General features: G+C 36.8%; 1 protein-coding gene across 5 annotated transcripts in view; it reads left to right on the forward strand.

Annotated features, from left to right (window-relative positions):
- The window catches only part of MLLT10 (MLLT10 histone lysine methyltransferase DOT1L cofactor), a 227,670-nt gene that overhangs the window by 174,444 nt on the left and 29,936 nt on the right, over window positions 1-23,290 (forward strand). For all 5 annotated transcript variants that reach the window (XM_036759451.1, XM_036759452.1, XM_036759454.1 and 2 more), the window contains one exon: window positions 6,882-7,060. In XM_036759451.1, the coding sequence (XP_036615346.1) occupies window positions 6,882-7,060 (179 nt within the window). The remainder of the gene's footprint in view (window positions 1-6,881; window positions 7,061-23,290) is intronic.

Raw genomic sequence — 23,290 nt, forward strand, 5'->3', positions numbered from 1 at the left:
TCATAGAAATGGTAATTAAAATCATAGGAGTTGATGAGGTAAGCAAGAGAGAACAGAGAGAAGAGAAGGGTCCTGAGGATTGAGTCTTTGGGCATACCTATAGCAGTTAGTAGATTTAAAATATAGATGATCCAACGAAGGAATCTGAGAAAGATCTATGCTTTTACTAAGATGATTTATATAAAGCAGTTATTTTTAATTTTCTGCTCTTTCTTTTTGTTTCTTTATATTTATCTATTACCTTTTTTTCCTCAGAGAATGACTTTCCTTTTTTTAGATTTTATTGATTTTCTTATTTATTGAATAATTTCATTTTTCTTAAAGCCGTTTTTAATACCAGAAATTGGAGTGGAGAAATACTTTCTAGAAGACAGAACTCTCACTTTGAAGCACCTCTTTACATTCAAACGATTTAGTATGCTAGTTAAAAAGCAGGCACTCTCTCCCCTTGTTGGCAATAGCATTTCAAATAGGATTTGGTAAGGGAACAGTTGAAGTAAGTGAACATTCTCTGTTAAATGTTAGAGTGTTTTTGGAATAGGGAACATTTTTGAATATCTATATATAAAACAGAGAAAAAGACTTTTCAACCTTAAAATTCACGGAGGTATGAATTCTGAATGTAAAAGTATATGCATAAAGGGTTTTTCTAGAACACAAAGGAAGAAAATCAACAACTAGCAATTTAAAAAAACAAATTTTCAAAAACCACATTTCAGTAATCCAATGAGAAAATGTTGTGAAGACCAAAGGAAAAAAGCAACAAAAAAATGGTAGAAAATCTAGGTGACTAAAAATAGCACAAGTAGTGAAAATTGTAATTGAAACCTATGTTGAAGATTTGTTCTGAGATGATGTGGGGAACAGTTACAAGGAATTTGTGTAACTTTGTGTGGTTATGAACAAAAAGTCAAATTTAGAAGCCAAGGAAGTTTCATTTTCAAAAACATGCTAAAATTAATGAACCCCAATAAAATGAACATCTCTTTATCCACGGTAGAACAGGAAAAAGGATTGCATGTGAAACTGTGAATTTCCCTTATATATAGCTTGACTTTCTTTTCAAGAATGTAATACATTCAATATGCAACTTTAAAAGCTGTTTAGGAATATTTTAAAGGGAGGGAAATAGATAGGATCAAAAATACCTCACCATTTGTATATGCTCACAGAGATTGTCAACGGATGACTCTGTACCACTTTTTAAAAGATTGAATTTATAGTAGCACTTTGGTGAACTTGACTTAAATTTTAAAACTTTTTTTTTTTTCTTCTCTCTTTTTCTGCTTCCCTTTCCTCCTGGGAGGGGATGGTGGAGGAAGAAAACCCTTGTAAGAAATATTCGTAGTAAAAAAAAAAAAAACAAATTTCCACATTGTCCATGTCCAGAAAAATATGTGTCATTCAGCACATTGAGCCCATCACTTCTCTCTCAGAAGGTGGGTACCATCCTTCATGAGGAAACTGAAACCCAGAGAGGCTCTATAGGACTTGCCTTAGATCTCAACCCAAGCCCTGTTACTCCAGAGTCTGCCACACTCCCTCCCATGAAATCATAAGAAGAATAAAAGGATGATCTTTGGTATAGCTTTCAGATATTCTTTCTGCATGCAGTCATTTACCAGACTTAACACCTACTTTGTTTTGCTACTCAGTGAGTTAAAAGTCAATGAAAGACCTTTGTATGGAAATAGGGGCAGGTATACACTTTAAAGAAAAGACAGATGCTTGGATTTGCACAGTGCTTCAGCCTATTTAAACAATGTATTAAAAGTAAATTTAAAGAAGGCTAGTACATTTTCCAGCCAATTACTATTACTTTATTAACCTCTTCTTGATATCACTGGGGTAAGCTCTTCCTTTTAATGTAGTTAGTATCTGAGGCTTTCATTATTAAGACTGGTGACTAACAGAACATACCTGCTTTGCCACAGTCTATAGAGTGAGTGAAAAAGAACGGAGTGATTTGTGTTTTTAATTTTTAATGTTCCTAATTCATCACATCCTTACTTTGACCTATATCTTCTGAATCAAACTTTGGAGTTAGTAAATGCTTCATGCCATTTCTGTACTGCTTCTCTGTCAGCCTCCAAGATTCCTGGGGCCCTAATTTTATGCCTCCCTCACCCATCTATCACTCTTCTCTCTTATTCCTTCTGAAGAATCCTTGATCATTTTCTGTGACTCAGTAATATATTCCTGTTCCTTTAGGGCATATATCTTTGAAAGTACTTTATGATCAGTTTAGAGATAGCATATGATGTATTAAATTACTCTGCACTTGAAAAAAGGGTAGATGGATATTTTCCAATTAATGCATGCCAGCTTTGTTCATGCATGTATGTAGCCCAACCCTACCCATTCCCCCAAAAGTCCAGTGCTTAGGGGTTATTTTTTAAAAGCCCCTATCAAATGTAGATCAAATTTACACTGAAAAATACTTCTTCGCTAGTGACTTCAGTTTATAACTAAGAATTTTCCCATTTTATTCTCAATCATAAGAAAATAACGCCTGAACTTTCAACCTCTGAAAGTCTGAAGTAAACAAAAGAAACTTACTTTTATGCTTGTTGTACCTAGATCCCAATGATATTTTAGAGCATTGTCTCTCATTTTCTCTCTCCTGAACCATCTTAACAGCCTCAGCTGATTCCCGCCCCACCCCCACACCTCCTTAAATCCAGCCTTCTTATTCTTTCCAAAGGAGTCTTTTTAACACAAAGCCTGTACATTCAGTACATCCCTCTTGCTTACCTAATGAAAGGTAATTTTTCTTTACCTTGCCATTCAAAGCTTCCACAATCTGATTTGAGCTTACTTTGTATTCCTGTTTCATAACGCTCTTTATCTCAGTCATTTGTCCGCCAAAGTGGACTACTACTAGTTCCTAGAGTTGATGCTTTGTGCCTTCTCCATGCTATTCCACCAGCTTTAAATGCATATCTTTCCCATTATATCTGTTGGTAATCTTCCCCCATCATCCTTCATGGAATGTGAGATTTGGCAGGTATTTTGGAGGAATTATTTAATCCATCTACTTGTACAAATCCCCTATGGAATAGCCCATCTCTAAATAGTCATACGATGTCAGCAGATTTATTCCCAGTGATGGGGAGTTTATTATTTCACAAGGTAGTTCATTCAACTTTCTTATATGATGCAGAAATATGCCTCCATTGCTCCTACATATGCTGTCTAGAGCTACATACAAAATGAATATATTCTGTAGTCCTTACATGGTAAGTCTTAAGGTATTTGAAGACAACTATTATGTAAAATGTGTTTAATAGCATGTCTGCTTTTTTTTTTTTTTTGGCATCATAAAGATTGAGTGAAAGAGTTGAAAGGAACATCATAGTAGTCCGTAGTAGTTATATGTCTCCTTTCAAAATCTCCAGGTGGTCATCTAGCCTCTGCTTGAACATATCCAATGATGATAAATTATCTCATGAAGCATTTCATTCCATTTTTCAGCAGTATGTAATATGTGGAATAGTATGTAGAAAACAAGATCTATCTATTTCTCCATTCTGAATGTTAGGAAATACGTGTTTCCAGTGTTGGGACACTTCTGTTCATTCAGTCATTAAATGTTTATTAAATGCCTACTGTTGTGCCAAGCACTGTGCTAAGTGCTGGGGATACAAAGAAAGGTGAGAGTCCCTACCCACAAGAAGCTCAGAGTCTAATGGAGGTGACAACATTCAAACAACTCTGTATGCGAACAAGTTACACAAGGGATAAAATTGGAGCTAATCAGCAGAGGGAAGGAACAAGCATTAAAGGGAATTGGGAAAGGCTCCTATAGAAGGTGAGATTTCAGTAGGACCTAAAAGAAGCAATTGAGCTACTATGTCTAAGATTTAGCCCCTGAAACGTAATTCATTTAGGCTTTATTCTTTCATTCATTTAACCATCTTGTGACTTGAAGTCATTTAGTACAGCTATACAATTTTTCTGACTTTTCATTTAACTTGGATTTCAACGCCCTCTTAATTATTTTACTTCATTTCTTTTCGGTTAAGAATTTTTTTCTTGATAAAGAAAACAAGCAAATTATAACTGGTTTTTACTGCCTATGTAATAGATGCAAATCACATTATAATAATCTTAATTCCTTTGTTGGGAATAAATCTGCAGGTTTGGGAGTGTACTGTTAGTCTTCTCCCCCCTATATTTGCTGACCATCTGCTACAACCATTGCTTCCTCTTTTTTGTTTTTCTTTTTCTCAATGAAAGTTCCCTTTTTTATGGTCTTTATTTTGGGCAATCTTTAGTTTATTGTGGGCATTTTAGATTTTTTGATACTATTAGAGCTTTGAGCTTCTCAAAAAACTTGGCTTTGCAGTAACATGCTTCCTTGTAGAAAGATGATTCTCCCTTTGCTTCATTAGCATTACTTGTGATTGTGTTGTCAGAGTTTCACTTTTGATAAGCTCCCATCCCTCTTGAGCCATCTTCCCTTTTAGAACTTCAGACCATTAATATTTGTGATGTGTTGTCCGTTAGTGTGGATAATTGAGAGAAGATGGTATTTAGACATCACATGGAATTGCCAAAGAGCTATATTTCTCATATGTGATGAAACTTTGGTAGAAAAGTCAATATGACATTTCCCAGAAGACAGATATGTTGACTGCTAGTGGATATAAGTTTTTGAGACTTTGAGCTTGATAAGAGATATTTAAGCAGTAGGGTGACATGGTAAAAGGAGTGTCGGGAGGAAATTTGGCAGCATTGAGTAAAATTCCATTGTGGTGTTGTCCAACTATATGTGTTCTTCAGCACATTTTTGCTTTTTGAGACTATATTCCTTTTTTGGCTTAGGAACGATTTATACAGTATTATCATAGATTTTTTTAATGTGATATTTAAATATGACACATATTTGCTGTACCTCTGCTATTTCCAAGGCAGTAGGGCCACATACACGAAAACTAAGAATTGGGGCAGCTCGGTGGCACGGTGAGTAGAGTGCTGGCCCTGGAGTCAGGAGGACCTGAGTTTGGATCTGGCCTTAGACACTTGACACACTTACTAGCTGCGTGACCTTGGGCAAGTCACTTAACCCCAAATTGCCCTGCCTTCCCCCCTCCAAAAAAAAAACAAACAAAATCAAAAACTAAGAATTGTCTTTGCCTTCAAGGAACTTAAACATATACACGTAGAATTAAATGTGTAATTTGATGGGAAAGATGGTAATCAAATTTCTTTTCGTGGGAATATGTAACCTGAAACTTGAAAGAAGCAAAAATTCTAAGGCATAGAGGATACATATTTTAAGTAATCAAAGTGAGATGAATAGCTGAACTAGAATAGGGGCTGTGTTAATGGAAAGAAGGGGATGGTTAAAAGATTGGTTGTGGAAGTAGAATTAATAAGACCTAATAACTGATTGGATTTGGGGACTGAGGGAGGGTTGGGGATAACTCTGAAGTTGTGAACTATGAGTATCCGAGAGGATACGGAACTCATCAACAAAAATCATGAAGTTTAAGTGAAAGTGAATTGTTTTAGGTGGGAGGGAAAATAATCAGTTTTGTTAGACATGTTGAATTTGAGATGCATGTCCAGTACGTAGCTGACAGTGTGGTACCACAGTTCAAGAGAACTACTATAGTGGACGCTCTTAGAGAAGACAAACTATCTCACCTTTTTTATTTGTACGTCTAATTCTATCAGAGTGCATGGAACAAAGGAATATGGAGCCAAAGCTAGAAGGGACTTCAAAGGGAGACCATTTTGTCTGACACCTTCATTTTTCATATGAAGAGATTTAGCCCAGATGGGTAAATGTGACTTCCTTATTAAGGTCACATAGGTAGTACTTGTCAGAGGTAAAATTTCAATCTTGGTCATCTAATTCCAGCTTCTTTTAGCTGTACCACACAGCCTTCTCAATAGTGGTTGCTCAATAAATGTTTGTTGATTATTGGTGTGGGGGCATGTGTGGGTATGGGTGTGGGTGTGACAGAGATAAAGGGACAGAGAGATAGAGAAATTGGGGAAATCTGAGTTGGGAGGATATGGACAGAATCACTAAGGGAGACAGCATAAAGAGAAGAGTGCCTAGGACAAAGCCTTGGAGGATCACCATTGTTAGTAGGAGAAAACAAATTGATGACCCAGCCAAGGAGATGGAGGAATGGTGTGGCCAGTCTGGAGGAAGACAAGGAAATATCTTTACCAGGAACCTTGCTATGTAAAGGGAGTGGTCAGCATTGTCTCAGTTTTCAGAAAGATAAGAAAGCCTGTCGTTGACAGTTAAATTCATAGTAACCTCAGAACAGTTTCAGTGAGTGATGAAGAAATTTGGCTGTTAAAAGGATAAAGAAATAGAACTATAGCTTAAAGGAATGTCAGTATAAAGTTATGTTTTTTGTTTTGTTTTTAAGGATGAGGTAAATTTGAGTGTGTTTATAGGCAGCAGGGAAGGAAATAGATAAAAGTGCCAAGATGACAGAAGGAATGATGGAAGAAGCAAGTTCCTAGAGGCTAGGGATTTAGACTTGAGGACACAAGTTCTTGCCCACAGTCAGTCCTTCTCTACCTTCTTTATCATCAGCTCTATTAAAAGGTCTGCCTCCTGTCTCCCCCCCGCCCCGCCCCACCCCATACCCAATTTTGTAAAGAAGTGTTTTCCTACTTCACATTCCTTTGAAAGTTACACTTTTTAGTGAATTGTCCAAACTGAATTTTTAATCCTTGAAAGATAACTGGGTCAGGCTGAAGATCTTGAAAAGTCAATATTCAAAAGTTAGGTGTAATATAACTGCTACTGTGGGTTTTGTTTCCTATGTTTTATGAAATATGATACTTTGGCGTAGCTTATTGACTAATTTTACCTTTCACTAACACAAGACAATTTCTTTTTCTTTTAGGTATTTATAGCAGCAATGATGTAGCAGTATCATTTCCGAATGCAGTATCTGGCTCAGGATCTAGCACTCCTGTTTCCAGTTCTCATTTACCTCCACAGTCTTCTGGTCATTTGCAACAAGTAGGAGGTCTGTCTCCTTCAGCCACATCATCCGTAACCACTGCTGTTGCTACAACTCAGGCAAGTAATTACAGGGGTCTAGAACGTCACTAAATTTAGTCCTGTCTTTTGTTTCCTCTGGGGGAACAAATTATCAGCAGGAACTTGCCTTATATCATAATTTGTACTGATGGGGCCACTGGGAAATAATACATATTTCTTTCTTATGTACTTCATAGGGATCATAGGTTTTCCCAGCTGAGGAGATCTTAAAAGATCATAAGATCATAGATACAGAGCTAGAAAGAACCTCAGAGACTATTCTCTTTCAGCTAGTCCAACCTCCTCTTTTTATACAGTAAGGTAACAAAATCCAGCAGAGATCTAGGATTATAGATGTAGATATGAAAGGGTCCTTTAATCCCCTGCCCTCATTTTATGGCTGAGGTGAGATAATGTGCACAGGGTGTCCCATATATAGTAAAGGATTTGAACCCACATCCTTTGACTACAAAACTTTCATTTTTCCTTTCCTACTTTATCCCTTTGTGGGAAAGGGTAAATTAGAAGATGGAAATAAGATTATTTCCATTTGGGGGATTCTTAAATCTCTCTCAGATTTATCTTGGATTGACAAGAAAAATTTCGTTATTCAATGGAAATTTTAATTATTTTTCCATTCTAAAACAGTTAAGATTCAGGATATGAACCATTTTATAACTTTTTAAAACTTCTTAAAAACATTGATCATGAGCTTTGAACATTTAAAAAATAGAATATTCATCACATTTTGTTATAGCAGGTACTGGTATTTAATATTTTGAAGAAGAAATTCTCCCAGCCCAGATGACTTCCCACTAATTTTGAGAAATATGCAGTATGACATAATCCCAGTACAGTGTAATGAATGAATCTGGACCTTCCTTTAAAGCTTTTAAATAGAATTTATTGGCATGACATACCTCTTATATTCATCAATCTATGATCTCATTGATTCAAGAGTTTCTTCCAGTGATTCAGGTAACAACTCATCTATGCCTGCCCATACTTTTCAACTTTTGTTCTTATCCTGCCATAAATTTGCTTCAGGAGATCCATACAACATGCTAGAGGCCTTCCCCATGTTCTCCTGACATTGTGAGAGTAGCAGTAGAGAACCTTTAATATCTCTCTCTCTCTCTCTCTCTCTTTTGCCTTATGACTAGCCATGGCAACTGATGAAACAACATATGACTTGGGGGGAAAAAAAGAAATAAAAAATTACTGGATATGACCTTTTGTTCTGTATTTGGGGATATAGATATCTTTTAAGAGCTAAAATTAAGAGCATCATATGAGAAAAACCTGATTTTGATTATGCATTTGAATGTATCTTATATGCGATTCTAGTAGTCAGAGAAAAAATGTTGTGAAAGATTCCCTTCTATAGCTAAAGCATATTGATGTACCAGCACACCCCTAAACTTGGTACCTGCATCGCTCCCTTTTACATTTTATTAGTGAAGCTAAAATATGCAATAGATCACATTTTAAGATCTGTCAACACTTGTGTATTTTTGAACATGTGAGATTCTTTTTCTTACCTTGAGGTTGTCATATACTGGACCATTTATTGGGGGAGGGGTTTGAAGAGGAAACAACATTGAATTTACTGGATCATATGATCTGGAAATTTTAAGGGCTTCAGAAATCCACCAAATTTATGCTGATCATCATACATTTATGGAAAATGAGGCCCAGAGAGGTCATTCACATGTTAGTGGCCATGTAGTTCAATCCCTTCATCAGAGTGAAAAGTGACTTGTCCAGTAGCTCACTGGTAGTAAATGACAGAGCTGACCTTTGGATCCTGGTCCTTTGACTTCAAAAAATACTGCTTTTTCCACAGCAATACAAAGTCATGAAGATAGTAGATAGGACACCTAGGATGTGAATCCAGTGGCCATTTTTTTTTTTCAGCTGAAACAGCAGAGTTGGCCAGAGAAAAACAATTTGGATCACTCCAAAAGTACTAACATGCTTTGAACTTCTGTTCCAATGCTGTATACATTGTATTTACATTTAGGTGATGTAAATAAAGAAAATACTTAAATTTGTTTAGTTATGAAGATAGAATCATAACTAGGAACTTTGTGCCTAAGGCATGTAGGGTAGAGTGGGAGATACCAAGACAAACAGGAGGTAATTGCTGGAGAGACAGAGAAGTGAGGAGGTAGTGGTAGAGGTGAGGGAAATTAATTAAATACACTGGAAAGTAAAAGACAGGGATACCCCACCATTGGGCTGAGGAGAAATTTGTTCTGAGTTACTTACTGCCTCTGGGGAAAGGAAAGACTTGGAACTACTTTAAAATATTGTTGTTAATGAAGATTTAAGCTTAGCTATTTCTCTGCTGGTCAAAGACATGCACATGGGCCCTGGGGGCAAGCCCCCATCGCACTATCCTGGTTACCACTCTGAGTGTTAAGCGTTTTCATATATCACCAGAGTCCTATATTTCATTTCTTTAATTGTATGTAGTGAAATTATGAATTTTTAGTTTTTTAAATGTAAAAATGATGATTTTGTCATGTAAAGAAAATTATTCACAGTAGTATTTGGTTAGTTGAAAGCATTAAAAATAACTAATAAAATAATTAATAACTAATATAATAACTAATAATAATAACTAATATAAAATAATAATAAAGGAATTGAAAAAAATGAAGGCAATAAGTAGCTTAGAACAGAACTTGGAAGACTTCATGCAAGTAGGAGACTTCATGAAAGGTAGAATGGAGCAAAGTGATCCATCTCTTAGGATCCATGCAGTGATCCTAAGAGAAAAAGAAATAATAAAACAAATTCAAAAGATTAAACTAAAAGCAAAATGCAAGATATCTACTTTCAGAAATAACATCAGGTAAATGGATAGAGGTGAATTAATTTAAGATTGCGTGGGCTTCCTGAATACCATGAGCCATCATTAGACTTCCTGAAAAACTATGTCTTGTTTCAAGGACATAAAAGGGAATTGCCCAGATCTTTTAGAATCAGAAGGCAAAGTAAATAAAAAGAAAGTCAGTTCTTGAAAAGGAACCCCCTAGGGAAAAGTCCCAGAATGTCAGAACTAAAATCCAGAGCTTCCAGGTCAAAGAAAAATTACTGCAAGTATCCAGAAAGAACTTTAAGTGCCACAGAACTGGTCAGAATCATCCAAGAGTATTGCAACTGCAGTGAAAGAGAGAAAATGCAGTATTCTAAATGGTGAAAAATTAAGACTACCGTGAATAAATTAGACTGTAAAACAGTATAATTCTATTGGAGGAGGGGGAAATGGGCATGTAATAAAATAAAGAACTCTCACGTATTTCTGATGAAAGGACAGAGATGAGAGCAGTCTTTATTAATAGACATACTGAAGGCAAAAGAAACTTAAAAAGGTAAATACATTTGAGCAATTGGAAGTAAGAAGAAAAAGTATTTGCAGGCCCTGTGCGATTTACAAATTTTGTCTCGTTTGATAATATCTAAACCAGGGATTTAAATCAAGGTACCTTCGTACTTCTTTTTTGTCATGGACCCCTTCAGCAGTCTGGTGAGGCCTGTGGAATCTTTCTCAAAATAATAGTTCATTGCTTACATTCTTTTTTTTTTAATTTTTTTTATTTTATTTAATATATTTAGTTTTCAGCATTGATTTTCACAATAGTTTGAATTACAAATTTTCTCCCCATTTCTACCCTCCCCCCCACTCCAAGAGGGCGTATATTCTGGTTGCCCTGTTCCCCAGTCAGCCCTCCCTTCTGTCACCCCACTCCCCTCCCATTTGCCTTTCCCTTCTTCTCTTGTAGGGCAAGATAAATTTCTGTGCCCCATTGCCTGTGTATCTTATTTCCTAGTTGCAAGCAAAAACTTTTTTTTTTTTGAACGTCTGTTTTTAAAACTTCGAGTTCCAAATTCTCTCCCCTCTTCACTCCCCGCCCACCCTCCTCAATAAGGCAAGCAATTCAACATAGGCCACATGGGTATCATTATGTAAAACCCTTCCACAATACTCATGTTGTGAAAGATTAACTATGTTTTGCTCCTTCCTAACCTATCCCCCTTTATTGAATTTTCTCCCTTGACCCGACTGTCCCTTTTTGAAAGTGTTTGTTTTTGGTTACCTCCTCCCCCTGTCTTCCCTCTCTTCTATCATCTCCCCCCCCCCCCCCCCCCCCCCCCCCCCCGCCCCGCCATTGTTTATATTCTTAATGCAAGGAAATGCAAAATTTCAGTTAGAGAAAATAAAGATGTTATTTTTTTCCCAACCAAGTTTATGGATCCAGGGTCCCTGGACCCCCCAGGGTTGGAAACCCTAGGCTAAATAAGGATGAAGTGCTTGGGGGCGGGGGGAGTTGGGGGGAGGGGGAGGTATGCATATACCTATAAATGTGTTTTTTCTCAATTACATGTAAAAACATTTTTTTAAACATCATTTTTAAAAGTTTCGAGATCCAGGTTCTCCTCCCTCTCTCCCTTCCTTCCTTTCGTCCTACCCGCCTCCTTCAGAAGGCAAGCAGTTTTATATAGATTATACACACAAAACATTTCTGCATTAGCCATATTGTGAAAGAAATATAGACCAAAAAAAAGCCCCACGAATAATAAAGTTTAAAAAAAGTATGCTTCAATCTGCATTCAGACTCTCACCAGTTCTACGTTTTTCATCATAAGTTGTTTGGAATTGTCTTAGATCAGTGAGAATTCCAAAATCATTCACAGTTGATCATTGTACAGCATTGCTGTTACTGTATACAATGTTCTCCTGGTTCTGCTCATTTCACTTTGCATTAGCTCCTGTGAGCAAAAATCATATACCACAACATGTTCTCCCATGTGGAGGCATCAGTTTGAACCTCACTCCTGACAGTTGCCTTTGGGGTACCTAGGTGGCTAAGCTGGAATGCCGGACCTGAAGTTAAAAGACCTGAGTTCATATCTGGCTTCAGATACTTACTGTGTGACCCAGGCAAGTCAATTCAACCCTGCTTGCCTCAGTTTCCTCATCTATAAAATAAGCTGGAGAAGGAAATGGCAAACTACTCAAATATCTTTGCCAAGAAAAACCCAAATGGGGCCACAAAGAATTGGACGTGACTGAAAAACAACTGAATAACAACCACAGATAAATACTTTCGTACTTACAAGTCCTTTTCCTTTTATCTCTTTGGGGTTGAGACTATTGACAAACCCAAGAGAGAATTTCTGGGTAATTAATGATCAATTTAGGCTACCAGACAATAAATTTATGGTCAGTGGTTTCTCTTCGTAACCAAAGACGTGTAATGGAGACATTGAATGCCTTAAATATTATTTTGAAAGGGAATGCCCCTGACAGAAGAAATCAGCCTTGATTGGTGAACAATTAATGAGGTAAATTAATGGGCTAAAAGTCTTTAGCGCCTCCTGCTGAGAAAATGTGGCTTGAGCATAAGACTCAGCCACCTCCAGCAATCTGGACAAACGAATCCATCTCTATCCAGACTACTGTTTGGTTTTCTCCTTCATTAGCTGGGTTACTCTGAACTCCAGTGGAGGGGGTTCAAGGGCAGAGACTTGATACTTTGGGGCTGGAATTCACCTACATTAGAGTCTGTTTACATTAAACAGAAGTAAGGTCTTCTAGTTGAGTGGAGTACCGGAGCATGTACCCTGAGGGTTAGGAACTACAGGGGCTGGTCCCTGAATGAAGAAATAAACTTGGATCCTAATTAATAATTGGTTATTAATATAATAGAAAAATCATTTCCTTTAGGGTACAGATCTAGTTGTGGTATTGCTGGGTCAAAGGGTATGCCCAGTTTTACAGCCTTTTGGTCATAGTTCCACATTGCTCTCTGGAATGGTTGGATCAGTTCACAGATCCACTTCACAGTGCAGTATTTTTCCACATCCTCTCCAACATTTGTCATTTTCCTTTTCTGTCATATTAGCAATCTGATAGGTGTGAAATGGTACTTCAGAGATATTTTAATTTGTATTTATCTAAGCAGTAGTGATTTAGAGCAGTTTTTCACATGACTAGAGATGGCTTTGATTTCTTCTTCTGAAAACTGCCTGTTCATATTCTTTGACCATTTATCAATTGGGAAATGACTTGTATTCTTACAAATTTGATTCAGTTCTCTGTATATTTGAGAAATGGGACTTTTATCAGAGACATACTGTAAAAATTTTTTTCCCAGTTTCCTGCCTGCCTTCTAATCTTAACTACATTGGTTTTGTTTATGCAAAACCTTTTTAATTTGGTGTAATCGAAATTATCCATTTTACATCCTGTAATGCTCTTTATCTCTCTTTTGATCACAAATTCTTCCCCTTTCCATAAATCTGATAAGTAAAGTATTCTGTATATCATCCTTTATGTTTAAATCATGTACCCATTTTGACCTTCCCTCTGTACATGATGTGAGATGTTAATCTGTACCTAGTTTCTGCCATACTGCTTTCTACTTTTCCCATAGTTTTTTCCAAAAGTTAATTTCTTGTCCCAAAATCTTGAATCTTTGGTTTTGTCGAACACTGGATTAGCAAAGCCATTTACTACTGTGTATTGAATACCCAGTCTATTCCAGTGATCCACCACTCTATTTCTTAGCTAGTACTAGATTGTTTTGATGATTACTGTTTTGCAATATAGTTTAAAATTTGGTGCTACTAGACCAACTGATTTTGAAAATTTTTTTCTTTTATCTCTTAGGTATTCTTGACCTTTTGTTATTGCAGGTGAATTTTGTTACTATTTATGTAGCTCTATAAAATTATTTTTTTGGTAATTTAATTGGTATGGCACTGAATAAGTAAATTAATTTAGGCAGAATCATCATTTTAGTTCTGTTGGATCAGCCTACCCATGAGCAATTAATATTTCTCCATTTGTTTAGATCTGACTTTATTTATATGAAAAGTATTTTGTAATTGTGTTCATATAGTTTCTGGGTTTCTCTTGATGGATAAATTCCCAAATATTTTATATTGTCTGCAGTTATTTTAAATGGAATTTATCTATCTGTTGCTTCCTGCTGGACTTTGTTGGTGTTATAGAGAAATGTTGGTCATTTCTGTGGGTTCGTTTTATATCTTGCAGCTTTGCTGAAGTTAATTATTTCAACTAGCATTTTAGTTGATTCCCTAGGCTTCTCTAAGTATACCATCATATCATCTGCAAAGAGTGATATTTTTGTTTCTTTATTGCCTATTCTAATTCCTCCAATTTCTTTTTTTTCTTATTGCTATAGCTAGCATTTACAGAAAAATATTGAATAATAGTGGTAATAAAGGGCACCCTTGCTTCAATCCTGATCCTATTGGGAAGCTTTTAGTTTATCCCCATTGCAGATGCTGCTTGCTGATATTACATAGATACTGTTCATCAGTTTAAGGAAAGCTTCATTGACTCCTCTACTTTCCAGTGTTTTTAATAGGAATTATATTGTTGTGTTATATTTTGTCAAAAGCTTTTTCTGCATCTGTTGAGGTAATCATATGATTTTTGTTGATTTGTTATTGATATTTTCATTTATGCTGATAATTTTCCTAATATTGAACCAGCCTTGCATTCCTGGTATAAATCCCACCTGGTCGTGGTGCTGTATGGTTGTGGTTTGTCCTTGTTCTTAAAGAGGACCAAGACATTAGGAACATGATGCCATGGCTTGCAAGTGAATCGGATTTAAGTGAGGGAAGACCGTGCAAAGTCACCAGCCTTACCTTCTCCTTCAGAGCTATCTAGATCTAGTGGCCAGATATAGATCAGGACAACTGGAGATAGCCCAGCAGTCATGCTGTATGATTTTTGTGATATATTACTGTAATCTCCTTGCTAGTATTTTGTTTAAATTTTTTGCATCAGTATTTGTTAGGGAAATTGGCCTATAGTTTTTATTTCTCCTGTTTTTGCTCTTCTTGGTTTAGGTATCAGTACTATATTGTGTTATAAAAGGAATTTGGCAGTTTCTTCCTTGCCTATCTTTCCAAATAGTTTATATAGTATTAGAATTAATTGTTCTTTAAATGTTTTTATAGAATTTATTTGTGAATCCGTCTGGTCTTAGAGGTTTTTTCTTAGGGATCTCATTGGTGATTTGTTCAGTTGCTTTTCCTAAGATAGGGTAATTTAAGTATTCTATTTCCTCTTCTATTAATATGGACAGTTTATACTTTTGTAACTATTCATTTGTTTGCTAAGATTGTCAGATTTATTGGCATATAATTGGGTAAAATAGCTCTCAATTTTTTCTTCATTTTGGTGAATTCACCCTTTTCATTTTTGAACTAGTAATTACTTCTTTTTAAAAATCAAATAAAGCAATGGTTTATCAATTTTTTTTTCATAAAACTAGCTCCTAGTTTTGTTTATTAGTTCACTGGTTTCCATAATTTTAGTTTTACTTACCTCCTTTGATTTTCAGTATTTCCACTTTGGTGTTGCATTAGAGGTTTTTACTTAGTTCTTTTTTTTCTTTTTTTGGTTTTTGTTTTTAGGTACATGCCCAGTTCATTGATCTGCTCTTTCTATTTTATTGATGTAAGCATTTGGAGATATAAATTTTCTCCTAAGTACTGCGTTGGCTGCATCCCACGAATTTTGGGATGTTGTCTCATTTGTTTCATTCCCTTTAATGAAATTATTGATTGTTTCTATGATTTGTTCTTTGATCCACTCATTATTTAGGATTAGATTATTTAGTTTACAATTCATTTTCAATTTGTTTCCAAGGCCCTTTATTGAAATATAATTTTTATTGCATTATGGTCTGAAAAGGATGCATTTAATGTTTCTGCTTTTCTCCGTTTAGTTGTGAGATTTTTATGCTCTAATTCGTAGTCAGTTTTTGTCAATATGTTATGTACAGCCAAGAAAAAGGTACACATATTCCTTTCAATTGCCATTCAGTTTTCTCCAGAGATCTATCATAACTAACTTTTCTAAAGTTCTATTCATTTCCTTAACTTCTTTCTTGTTTATTTTATAGTTAGGTTTATCTAGTTCTGAGAGGGGGAAAACTGATATTGCCCACTAGTATAGTTTTATTGTCAGGTTTTTTCTTTTTTTCTGTATCTCATTTAACTTTTCCTTTAAGAATTTGTATGTTATGGAAGTTTTTATATGTTAATAGAGAAAAGTGTCCCTTCAAAATCCTTCTTGTCTACAAGGCTCACAGAAGGAACTAAGTCTGATTAACATAGGGTCTGAATGTAGTTTTGTTTTATTGCTTTGGCATTAAATGATGAAAGAATAAGGGACAAAAGAAATACACTATTCAAGAAATTAGGAAGAATGGCAGGGGGAAAGATGGAGGAAAGAGGCAGCTCATGAATCTCAGTCTTATTTGAACTAAACAATGGATGACTGATTATACATACCTGTTCAAAGAGTTTGGGATAATATACATTGAAGAATAAGATAATGTACATTGAGAAACTGATAGGGATGTTGAGAGGAAAGCAAAGATTAAGATGTGGAGTGTAGAGCCCAAGAAGGAATGTTCACAAGCAAAACAAACTTCATGTTAAGAGGGAAGATTACAAAGAAAGAAAGAAGGAAAATGTCAGAACTTAGATTCAGAGTTTGGGCTAGGTAAAGAGAGAATGGGCAGTAGAGTGGGTACAAACCACATCTGTTATAGATTAATAGTATTTTCACTTCATTTTTCTTCATTTTTTGGTGAAAAACGGGTAGTGGACAAAGAGGATGTGATGGAGATAAATACAAAATTAGCAATCATGCCCTTGAAGAGGAATGGGTTGACCTTATCCATAAAATACAGAAGGGAATAAGAATCCAAAAATAAGATATTTATAAGATATACAAATGAAGATCAGAGATTTAGTTAGTGTTAAAATAATGAGTCTGAGGAGAATTTCTTATGTTTAAAGCACTTTTTAAAAAAAAATTTAACAGGTTTTTTCATTTAAAAATTTTTTTCCCATTTAATAGTGTTTTATTTTTTCCAATTACATAAAAGATAGTTTTCAGTAATCACTTTTTTAAGATTTTGAGTTGCAAATTTTTTTCTTCCACCCTTCCCCACTCCCCAAGATGGCAACCAATCTCATATAGGCTATACATCTACAATCATATTAAACATATTTCTACATTAGTCATACTGTGAAAGAAGAATCAGAACAAAAGGGAAAAACCATGAAAAAAGACAAAACAACAAAAAAAACCAGAAAATAGTGCTTCTATCTGCATTCAGACTCCATAGTTCTTTCTCTGGATATGGATAACATTTTCCATCATGAATCTTTTGGAATTATCTTAGATCATTGTATCGTTGAAAAGAGCTAAGTCTGTCTAAGTTGGTCATTGCAGTGTTAGTGTTACTGTTACTGTGTACAGTGTTCTGGTTTTGCTCAGTTCACTCAGCATCAGTTCATGGAATTCTTCCCAGGTTTTTCTGGAGTACACCTGCTCACGATTTCTTATAGAACAGTAGTATTCCATTACATTTGTATACGATAGCTTGTTCTGTCATTTCCCAACTGATGGACATCCCCTCAATTTCCAATTCGTGGCCAACGCAAAAAGAGTTGTAAAGCAGATTTTTAAAAAGAGGTGCCAGTTGTGATCCCAGAAGTAAGGTAGCATTAAAAATAAACATGGCTAAAGGAAATAAAGCAGAGAAAAACTTAATCATATTCAGAGGTACTTTTTGTAGTAGAAAAAAATTGGAAACCATAATTTCTCATCTCAGTGGGGATTTTCTGAACAAACTATGGTATACGAGTATAATATAATATTGTTTTGCTGTTAGAAATACCAGGTCATATTCAGAGAAACCTGGGAAAATTTGTATGAACCAATATTTAGAATGAGCAGAACCATGAGAACTATTTATATACAGTGACTATAGCAGTGTAAAGAAGGGTAGCTTTGAAAAGCTTCAAGATTCTGATGAATGCATAGACCAGAAGATAGATGAGGAAGCCTGTGCCGGTTCTGCCTCTTGACAGAAAGGTGACTGACTAGAGGTATAGAATAACATTCATTTTTCAGACCCAGCCAGTGAAGGGATTTGTTTTGCTTGACTATACATATTTGTTATAAGAGAGAACTTTTATTTGGGGAGTAGATAGTCAAAGTGATTCTGGAGGGGGAAAAAAAGAAAAAAGATCATAAATCCTAGAGATATCAGAAGAGCATACAAACAGGGCAGTGTTAATATGTACTTTAGAAGATCAGTGTATACGTAATAAATGGGCCGCTGGGTGGCTCCGTAGGTAGAGTGCTGGGCCTGGAGTCAGGAAGATCTGAGTTAAAATCCAATCTCTGATACCTACTAGCTGTGTGACACTGGGCAAATCACTTCACCCTGTTTGCCTCAGTTTCCTCATTTGTAAAATGAGCTGGAGAAGGAAAAGGCAAACTACTCCAGGAACTTTGCCAAAAATCCCCCAATGGGGTGATGAACAGTTGGACAAAACTGAAATAACTTGAATATATATCACATGTACACATAATAGATATTTATAGTGTGGGCAGTTCTTTTTTTCCTGTTTATGCAAATATTTGTGTTGTTGAAGTAAGTCATGTTTAAAATAAAAAAGAAAATTTTAAAAATGAGGTCTTTCAACAAAGTATTTGGTGAATTCTGTGCAACTGGACATGAAATACAGTTTTTCAAAGCAAGCACCCCAATCTTACTAAATTTTTCATGACTTTTTTTAAAGCCTCTTCACTAACCATGTTCTATGTCCTGTTCTCATCAATATTTCCCTTTCTCCACTGTTCAATTCCAACCATGCCTACCTTTTCCCTATGACAGAATGTAGTAAGTTTACCTTTCTTTTCAACCCCCTCCTTTTATGCCTCCATTTTAGCACTACAGAGACCTCTCTGGCCATTCTCTTCAGCACTGGCTACACCTTGTTTTCTTTCTTATCATCACACCCTTGATGTGAAGTCCTTGAATGGGAGTCAGAATACTCTTTGTGCCCTGCTGCCTCTTTCAGATTCCTTTAGCTACCATAATACAGCAGCTTATCCTTTCTCAGTGTTCACTGTATCCAGTGTAAACCATCCTGTCTGTGTCTACCATTTCTTGAGGAGTTCACTAATTGGCCCACTGTTTTATTCCTTCCAATTTTCCGCCCTTATAATAGGGAAGTTCATCATACATGTTAATGCTTCTGAAACATTCTAGATTTTCAGTTCTTTATTCCTCTCATATCCCATGACCCAGTCCTCCCTTCTACCAGAACCACCCTTGGGAATAAGCATTGTTTAAATCCCTACTATGTACTAGGCACTGTGCTAAGTGATTTATAAATATTATTTAAATCTATCTTCTAATGTCTTTTCATTCCATCTCCCCCAGAGCTTTTACAAAACTATCTTAAACTCATTCTTCCACCTTAGCACCTCTCAGTATTTTCTTGGTCTCTCTCTGTTCTCTAACTTCACTGGCCACCCTTCCCAGTCTCAGCCCTATAGGTGTAACTATTTCAGCTCTATAATTTCTTCTACTCTTAAATGGTTTGTGCTCTTATCCTGCCATCACTCATGCCATGCTAAAAATCTCAGTACTGGACTACTTTCACCATCCCCTCCTGCTGCTCCTCCCACACTGCTAGAGTCATCCAACCAAGTTGACTGGGTCAATAAAACATGATTTGATCTGTCTTCAACTAGACCCTCCCTGCAGCAGAGCAGGCCTGTCACTACCCTTTGATCAGTTCCTTTCCCAATTCACACATAAATTCTTCCGAACTGTTTCTCCTCTCAAACTTCCCTCTCCTTTTGACTCTCCTGATTCTCAAAACTCTTCATCCTTGAATGTCCTTCCATCCCTGGACTTCATCCATTGGAATTATCTTCTTCCTTGTGGTCTCTCCCTCTGATTGGCTGCTTTCTCCCAGAACCTACATTTTAAGGAGGTGGTCTAGACCAGCCATGTCTTCAGTCCTCTCTTGGCTGTCCTGCTTGACTCTCCCAGACTTTGTCTCCAGTCTTTCTCCCAAACACCTCCCTCCTCCAACACCTGGTACCTGCACCTCTTCCCTAACCCAGTTTTCTTCAGTTCCCTTTTATGTGTTGTCTTCTCCCTACTAGAATGGAAGTTTCTCAAGGGCAGGAATTGTTTTTCTGCTTCTATTTGTGTTCCCCGTGCTTAGCACAGCACCAAGAACATAGTAATTAAGATGCATTTGTTAACTTGACTATCTTAGTTGAGGATTTTGCCTCTTTACTAACATCGAAGATGTTGAAAATGAGTTCCCTTCTCTACTCCTTCACTTCATCTCAGACTCCCTCATGAATTTCTTTTATTTTCTCCCCTTTTACCCACCTCTCAGTTCATGATGTGTCCCTTTTCCTCAACAAAACAAATTTTCTACTCCTGCCCTTGATTCTTTTCTTTCCTGTCTTCTCCAGCACATTGCCTTCTCAATCTTTTCTTCCATCTTCAAGCTCTCCTTATCTACTGATTTTCCCCTTGCTGCCTACAAACATTCAAGAGTCTCTTTTCCCCTAAAAATTTTTTTTCACTAAACCCAATTTCCCTCTCAAGCTGTTGTCCTATATTTCTTCTTCCTTTCTCAGCCAAACTCCCATAAAAGTCTAAATTCATGACTTTTATTTCCTTTCTCTTCTCATCCCTTTGTAATTTAGCTTCAGAATTCATCACTCAGCTGTTCTCTCCAAACTTATTAGTAGTCCCTTAATTGCTAAATCTGATTGGCAACCTTTTCTCAGCACTCATACTTCTTGACCTATCTGCAGCATTTAACACTGTTAATCTCTTCTCACGGCCCCTCTCCTTTGCTTGTTTGGGATTGTTTTTTGGTGGCGCTACTCTTTTCTAGGTCCTCTTTGCCATCTGACTACTCCGTGTTATCCTTATCATGTTCTCTTAATGTGGATTTACCCCAGGGCTCTTCCTTGGATGTTCATCTTTTCTTTCTCTATTTTTTTCACTTAGTAGACCACTTCTTTCTTGTATCTACAGGTCTCTCTCTCTTGAACTCCAGTCCCACATTGTCAGCTACGTATTGGACAGGTTAAACTACTTATCCAAAAAACTTCTCAAATTCAGTATGTCCAGAACAGAATGTATTCTCTTTAGTTCTGCTGCCCCGCCTCCCCCCTTCCCCCTTTTTCTTCTCACAGCAACAAGGCTCCCAACCTTGTAATCTCAATTCCTCACCCTCATGTGACCCACATATGCAGTCAAATGCTAAATATTGTGATTTGCATCTTCTGTACTCTGGCTTCTAACCTCTACAGTGTGTTTGTGCCTTCTGTTCACCCTCCTCTTCTCTCTCTGGTTTTCATGATGTGGCCCTCTCCTGGTTTCCTTCCTACTTGTCTGACCACACTTAGCTTCCATGTCTGATTCATGATTCATATTTCCCTTCCTGTCTGTTCCTCAAGGTTTCGAACTTGGCCCTCTTCCTCTCTATATTCTGTTGGCCTATGGTTTTAACTATGATCTCTGTGTAGATGAGTCCCAGAACTATAACATGCAGCCTATGGTTTTCCTCTTAGCTTTAATTATGAATCACCAGCTACCTACTGGACGTTTCAAGCTGGATTCTTGGATATCTCTTTAATTCTGCATACTGTTGCCAAAGTAATTTTCCTTAATTGCAGATCTTACTGTGCCATTCCAGTACTTGGTCAACTCCATTGTCTTCCGATTGTCTCTAGGATAAAATGTAACCTCTGTGTAGCTTTTAAAGCTCTACACAGTCTGGTCCTGCTGTCCTTCCCCCCTTGCCTTCTGCTTTCCCCCCACTTAAGAGGCAGCTGGACTGGCCTTCTCTGTTTGTCACATGGCAACACTGCATCTACCCTCTGTGGCTTTGTGGTGACTCCCCACTGTGTCTGGAATGCTTTCCCTCCTCTCCCCTTCCTTAGAGATTCCTCATGATTATGCATAGCCGAAGTGCTACCTAAAGCCTTCCTTAACCTGCCCTCCCACACTAAGTACTTTGCATGCATTTGTATTTATTCAGTTTGTCTTTATGTTGTATTTACTGATAAATGTACTTGTTCTCCTCTGTTGGAATGGAAGCTCTTTGCAAGTAGGAATCGTTTTGCTCTTTGTTCTTGTATCCCAGGAGCCCACCTACCCTGTGTGGTGCATTGGTTGTCACAACCTGTCGTCTCTTCACACAGCTGTTGCTCTAGGTGAAGTCCTCCTCAGTTTTCAACAGCACCGTAGCAGCGTCCTCCTGATTGTTTTCGCTGCCTCATGTCTCACATCTATCTTCACACTGCTGCCAAAATGATTTTCTTGAGGCAGTTTTGATCACTTCACTCCTGCTCCTCAATAAATTGCAGCAGCTCCCTGTTGCACCTGGGATAAAATATAAACCTGTCCTTTTGGTTTGTAAAGCCCATTATCACCTAGCCCCAATTCACCTTTCCAGCCTTGGAAGACATCATCACTCCTCCCACAATCACATCAGCCTTCTTGCTGTTCCATTTCCCTTCGCATTGTCCATTTCCTATGGCTGGAGTGCACTGCTTCCCTGCTTATTCTCATAGAATTCTTCCCTTTCTCCAGGGCTGCAGTTAAAGCATCACTTTCTAGCTTTTGCTGACCCTTTCCATAAGCTACCTTATGTTTATTTTGTGTTCACTCTGTATCCATGTACACATGTGCACACATGTCCATATGTATGTACACATATACATAATACCATGCTTTCCTTGATAAGCTTCTTAAGAGCAAAGATTTCATTTTTGTCTCTGTTGTCTTGCCGACAGAGATGGGGAACCTGCATCCTCGAGGCCATACATGGCCTCCTACATGCTTGGTTGTAGCATTTTAACGGAGTCTAATTTTTACAAAACAAATCCTTTTATTAAGGGGTCTCTAGTACAATGCCTGGAACATAGTAGTCACTAAAGAATTATTTGTTAATTGACAGATTTTTTTTTTCCCTTTTCCCTAGCCTAAAATAATGCAGATTCATGAATGGATGAAATAGCCATTTGGATTTTGATATTATTAACATTCTTAGCTCACCACATTTGTGGTTTTGAATCTTGTCAGTTTCTGTTACCTGGGGATTTCATAGATTGTACATCTGGGTTATTCATTTGTACTCTTCAATGGTATTCTAGAATTAGCTTTATCTAAAGGTCTAAGATATCTTAATTGAGAATGCTTGTTTGAGATATTATGCAGTGAATGTAAATTTTATTGGCATGATTAGGCATGTTACTGCTCTTGAGGAGCTTAGAATTTAATTGGGGAGAAAAGGCAAGATATATAAAAAACCAATGGAGATGTTCAGATAAATAGAATAGTTACTTGAGTGTGAAAAAACTGA

This window comes from Trichosurus vulpecula, chromosome 5 (genome assembly GCF_011100635.1).
Source record: "Trichosurus vulpecula isolate mTriVul1 chromosome 5, mTriVul1.pri, whole genome shotgun sequence".
In the NCBI taxonomy this organism is placed as follows: domain Eukaryota; kingdom Metazoa; phylum Chordata; class Mammalia; order Diprotodontia; family Phalangeridae; genus Trichosurus; species Trichosurus vulpecula.